This window comes from Theobroma cacao, chromosome 4 (assembly GCF_000208745.1).
Source record: "Theobroma cacao cultivar B97-61/B2 chromosome 4, Criollo_cocoa_genome_V2, whole genome shotgun sequence".
Classification (NCBI taxonomy): Eukaryota; Viridiplantae; Streptophyta; class Magnoliopsida; order Malvales; family Malvaceae; genus Theobroma; species Theobroma cacao.
Window position 1 is genome coordinate 14,093,318 of NC_030853.1, and position 6,028 is coordinate 14,099,345.

Below are 6,028 nucleotides of genomic sequence, written 5' to 3' on the forward strand. Positions count from 1 at the left end.
GACAATGAAGTATCATTGAAAACTGCACCCTTCACCAAGTCAAAAGAGTTAATCCAGAAACCAAAGGTGTAGAACCAATTAAAAACAATTAGACTGTTCTGTATCTTAATTTGGATAAATATTTAATAACCTTTCTTATGTTTTATTTTGGTGTTAGTAAACACATCGACTCTCTCGTACTATTCCTATAAATACCTTTGGACTCATCTGCTTTGCCTCGTTGCAATCCACAACATGGCCAAGATATCTTTCTTATTTGCATTGATAGCTGCTTTTGCTATTGCCAATGGCTCTGCAACAAAGGAGGAGGTGGGGATATATGAGCTCAAGAAAGGGGATTTGTCTGTTAAGTTCACCAACTGGGGTGCAACTATTGTCCAAGTTGTCCTCCCTGACAAATATGGTTAGTTTCTTGGTCTTTGTTCTCTCTTTCTTTTCTGCACATGTGATAAAGGATTAGCCTTGAGTTACACAAGGAGAATTAATTATGTCTCATCTCCAAAATTCCAATAGCAAACTCCCATGTTGGAAGTTTTAGACGTTATAACCATTGAACAGTGTCTTGATCTCTTTCAACTTTCATCCTTTTGTTGATGGCTTATTTCAAGTTCAATATCGATCAGTTTCCATTTTCTTATATCTAGGTAAATATTTCTCTTTGATATTATATAATGGAGGATGTTCTCCTTATGCTATCCATTGGTCTTCGTGTTTCTGCTAATATTCAGGTAAACTGGGTGATATTGCTCTGGGATATGATTCTGTCCAGGAGTATATGGTAAGTATTTCCGTCTCTTTATTTGCAGCCTTTTTTCTGGTTTCTTGATATTTTTGCTTTTTGTATGCCAAATCACATTGTTTTTCTGGGAGAGATCCGCATTCCTGTCTGCTCCTATATTTTAAACGCACATGCTAAAGTGGGTCCTGATTGCTCCTAATATTATTAATAATTTGATAAGAGTTTACAGCTGGATTGCCCTAAAACCTGTTCATTAAACATATTTTTCCTTTTGAAGAATCTGGCGGAGTAAGACCTTTATTTTGGTGTAAATATTCCTACATTTCCATTTTGTTTGTTCATATTTGACTTTTTTTATTAAACGAAAAGACTGATCTACTGGCAATGAGTGACAAAGGCAGGCCTTTGATCTATTATACTACAATTTATATCATTTGTTTGGTTTGTTAACCTTTTCTCATCTAATTTGTACCTATTCCACTAGAGATTCCAACATGAACCTCCATCTCGTAGAAAATCTCCAAAAAGCCACATCTGATTCAATTTGTTATTGTGAATTCAACTTTGTAATTTATGTTTTTGGATTGCAGTCATTGTCTTTAAGAAGCTTACGGTAACACTGATTGCTCTAAATTCAATGCCATAGTAACACACTTTGATGGTGGGCAGATTTGATGATTCTATGCTGGCATTTATCCCATGAAAACTTGGTAATCATTGATAGATTCTATACATAACTACTAAGTTCAGGTTATGGTTTAAGTTTAGGAAATCTAATAAATTAAATTGTGCTTTATAGATAGTTTCATTTCGTATTCTATATAATTCTAAACAAGATTGGTGTGAATTTATAAAGCTCAAAAAATAGTGGAAAACTATATAGCTAGAGGCCTATATTTATGTGACAATCATAGAATATTCTTTTAATAATTCTCATTTTTCCTTTTTTTTTCATTTTTGATGAGATATTAATTATTGTCATTGTTATAGTAGACTTGAAAGGTCAACCTTCTCCACTGAGAATTAAATTGTTAACGATACATGGCTTGCATGGGTTGAAATAGGATAAAACTTTGACCAGTCAATCTGAAAATCTTCTTTTTCTGCTTCCCTAAAATATACTAATTTGACTAGTAGTTTTCATATTTTTTTCATGAATCTCTTACGGTATGGATAATTCCAAGCGGAAATTATTTATTAATATTAATTATCTTGAAGAAGGAATAATTTGAATTTCCTTTTCTTTTACTTGTTTTTCGTTTTTTCCTTTGAACAAATTAAAATTCTTTCCCTTATCATCTCCAGTTTACACTTTAGTATCAAAATAATTTATCAAACAAATTTATTTTGCTTCTCTTTTTACTTTTACGCATTATTCTGTCGTTATATTTCCATTAATTCTGCTCTCTTTTCATACAAAATTGGTAATTTCTGCAGAACGATACTTCCTACGTTGGTTCCATTGTCGGACGGGTTGCTAACCGAATTGCAGGCGCTCAATTTACTTTGAAAGGAGTCCATTACAAACTGATTCCTAATGAAGGCAAAAACATGCTTCATGGTAAGTTAATTCTTCATTTTCATCATGATTTTTCCTAATTCACTACTCATCTTAAATTAAATAATCCTAATGTTATTTATCCTTCGTTTATGATATTTATGTTGTAATGAAATGAACATTAGGTGGCCCCATTGGATTTAGTGATGTTGTCTGGAAAGTGGAAAAGTATAAGAAAGATGGTCATGCTCCTTCCATTGTCTTTGCCTATGACAGCTATGATGGTGAACAAGGTTAGTGCACTATTTTTGCCAATCCAGGCCTCGAAATTCGTCAATGAAAATATATAAGAGGGTGAAATTTTCTCCTGATATTTAATTTCTTATATATTTCACAGGATTTCCCGGTGCACTCAAAGTCACGGTGGCCTATACCCTTCTCCCTGGTAACAAGCTGACTGTGACAATGAAAGCCAAAGCTCTAAACAAGGCTACTCCAGTGAATCTCGCCCAACATACATACTGGAACCTTGGTAATCACAATAGTGGTGATATTCTATCTGAAGAAGTCCAGATTTTTGCTTCCCAGTACACGCCTGTTGATAGCCAGCTTATTCCCACTGGCGAATTTGCTTCTGTAAAGGGAACTCCATATGATTTCCTAAAGTCCCACACTGTTGGAAGCAGAATCAATAAACTTCCTAGTGGTTATGATATCAACTACGTGCTTGATGGTGCTCCTGGAAAGATTAAGAAAGTAGCTGTCGTGAAGGATAAGAAGTCTGGAAGAGTTATGGAGCTGTTGACAAATCAACCTGGTGTGCAATTCTATACTGCAAATTTCCTGAAAGATGTGAAGGGAAAAGGTGGATACGTCTATCAACCTCACGGAGCTTTATGTTTAGAGACTCAAGGCTTCCCTGACTCTGTGAATCATCCTAACTTCCCTTCAACTATTATTTATCCTGGAAAGGAATACAAGCATATTATGCTGTTCAAGTTTTCGATTTCATCGTAGAGAAACCTAGGGGTTGAAACATTTCCACGACAACTAAAATGTTTGTTTTAGTCCTTTAATGATCTTGTTGTAACCTCATAAAACTTGGAACAATAAAGTATTCCTGATTTTAATTGTTTCGGCTCAGAAATGGGAAATAAACTTGTTTAGAGCAAGTAATTTTTGTTGTGTTTTGGGAGAAAGAGAGTAAATGGCTGCTATAACACAGCTTCTGTTTTATATCTCTTAAACAGAGATGAACAAAGAGAGAAGGTCACACTAGTTGCATTCATATTCGACATATATATACACAGCTTCAATAGTTATAACACTTGTTAATACATGAGAAACAAGTGTAAAACATGATTATCATTGAAACATGCACAGCTCCACGTAGTAGTCTTCAACACTAAGTAAAACACATACAAACATACATGATATCCAAGTGGATTGTCACTTGTCACTTGATACATGCAAGCATTAACTTCAACAATTTTGTGATTTACTTAACAAAATAAAACTTGATATGCTTTGATCAATGGAATTTAGTAAACGCTATGGCTAGTATTTATAAGATAATCATATCGTAACTTTAAAGTGCAAATGGCAATACATAACTCCGGGCTCCAAAGTTAATAAATACCGACAATGATAGAAGTTTAAAATCTCAATGTGTGTCAATCTGTGTAATAAATAAGACATGATAAACATATAATTTTCACAAGACTAATCTTAACTTCCTACCTCTTAGTTTCTCTATCATAAGGAAATTGCCTATCATGAATAATTAGTAACCTGTTAAAGAGACTAAGCTTACTCCTTTTACATTTTTCTCTTCTGTAAAAAGTGAAATTTGACCAATTGGGTATACTAAGCAAAATTTACCCATTATACTCCTTTAGTTTGAATTATACTCCTTAGAAGACAAGTCTTAGAGTGGGAAGAAGAGCAATATAATTCCTTCTTAGAAACTGTTAGAAAAGATAAGCTTAAAGTAAAACTACCAAGCGGGGGGTGAATTGGTTGTTAAGTAAAAATTCTTCCCTTTTATAAAAAATAAATTCAATTGTGAAAGAATAGAACAATAAACTAGAGCATGAATTGAATAAGTAAAAAGGGACTTAGTAGGATTTTTATAGAGGTTTAGCCTTCTAATGCCTACGTCCTCTCCCTTGATAGTACAAGGAGTTTGAATCCACTATTAGTTTGCCTTTTCAACAGGTCAGGCGTAACCTCTATAACATGCCTTTTGTAGGATCAAATGTAACTTGTACAACTTGCCTTTTGTAGGATCAAGCATAACCTCTACCAATACACTACCTTTTCAAGTTAAAGCACAAGTTTTACACAAGAATAAGCCTTTTAAAGAATCAAATAAAACCCTTTTACCTTTTTCTTGGAGGTATAACCAATACAACAGTATATTCAAGTGAAACACAAACTAGAAACCTCTATAAAAGGTGGATAATGAAGTTTTGGTTTAGAAAGGTGTGAGCTTTCACAAAAATAAGAATGATCAAACAAGGTCTAAGCTCAAGAAAGATCAACTAAAGGGTAAAGATATGAACCTTAGGCTCTTTGCTTGCTCAGAGTTAGGAACTTTTCTTCTCATAGTTGTTGCTTTTGTTTTTCCGCTATTTTCCTTTTCAAAGATGATTCAAAATCTTTCATAATCCCCTTATTTTCTTCCTTTAACGTCTTCAAGATATATATTTATAGCCTCTGAGATTTTCTGCTTGTTAGACTAACTTTTGAATGATTTCTTGTACATTCAAGCTTGCTTGCACAATTTTGTTGCTTTAGTAGAATCGATTCTTTGTAGTTGAATTGTCGATTCTTCGCAAAGTTTGTAGCTTTTTGACTCTAGAGAATCAAGTTTTCTATTTTGAGGTGTTGATTCTTCTACAACTAAGTGTAAAGGTGACACTTTTGAATCTTAGAGAATCGATTCTTTTGCCTCAAGGTGTCGGTTCTTCTTTGTGAACTAGCGCCAAAAATTGAATTCAAGCGTGAATTTTGCTGCTTCACTTTTGTCCAGTTGTGTCATGCCTTTCTTGGTCACCAAGTTTCTATGTTGTATTTTGGGTGCTTCAAGAACTAACTTCTTCTCCTTGTAAAATAGATTCTTTTTTCCTTGTGTTTCTCTTTTTGCCTTATGTCTCTCCAGAATCGATTCTTTGTCTCTGAGGTGTTGGCTCTTCACAAAGTTTGTAGCTTCTGTCTTCCAAGAACCAACTTCTCCTTGTCTCAAAATTGATTTTTCACTATTGATCTTTGCTCGAGAACTAACTTATTCTCCAGAATCAATTCTTCTTGTAATTAAACAAATATACTTTGCTTCCTTATCATTTAAAAATCAAGTCATTTCTTTCGAAACTTGATCCTTAGGTTGGCACATGTAATTTTGAAAACAAGAGACTTTGAGAAGATTCAGAGCATGATCATCCATATTAAAAATATGTAAAAACATGTCATGGCCCGGTACTCCCCTCGAGCTCGTGACAACCGCCGCAATATCCCGATAGACACTCATTACCCGGAATGCCAACTGAAACCCCGCAAGGCTTTAATATCAGTTTCTCATTTTCCCCTATGAGTAATCGTTGCCAAATATCACGTTCTAAAAGATTTTAAACTATTTCCAACTTAAAACAATATTTTTTTAGAACACTGCGTAAATAATTTTTACAGCGTAAAAGCAAAATAAATTCCTACATACAGTAGTACAAATAACTAGAGTATGAAATTTAATTTACAGTGACATGTGGATCCCCAAATGACAAAAATGAACGAAG

The 6,028-nt window shown here is 33.9% G+C and overlaps 1 protein-coding gene across 1 annotated transcript; it reads left to right on the plus strand.

Annotated features, from left to right (window-relative positions):
* Window positions 203-3,372, plus strand: LOC18507261 (aldose 1-epimerase). The gene is made up of 5 exons (XM_018119248.1): window positions 203-403; window positions 729-778; window positions 2,177-2,300; window positions 2,423-2,530; window positions 2,635-3,372. Exons 1-5 carry the CDS (start codon window positions 235-237, stop codon window positions 3,252-3,254), a joined length of 1,071 nt encoding a protein of 356 aa, XP_017974737.1. The 5' UTR covers window positions 203-234; the 3' UTR covers window positions 3,255-3,372.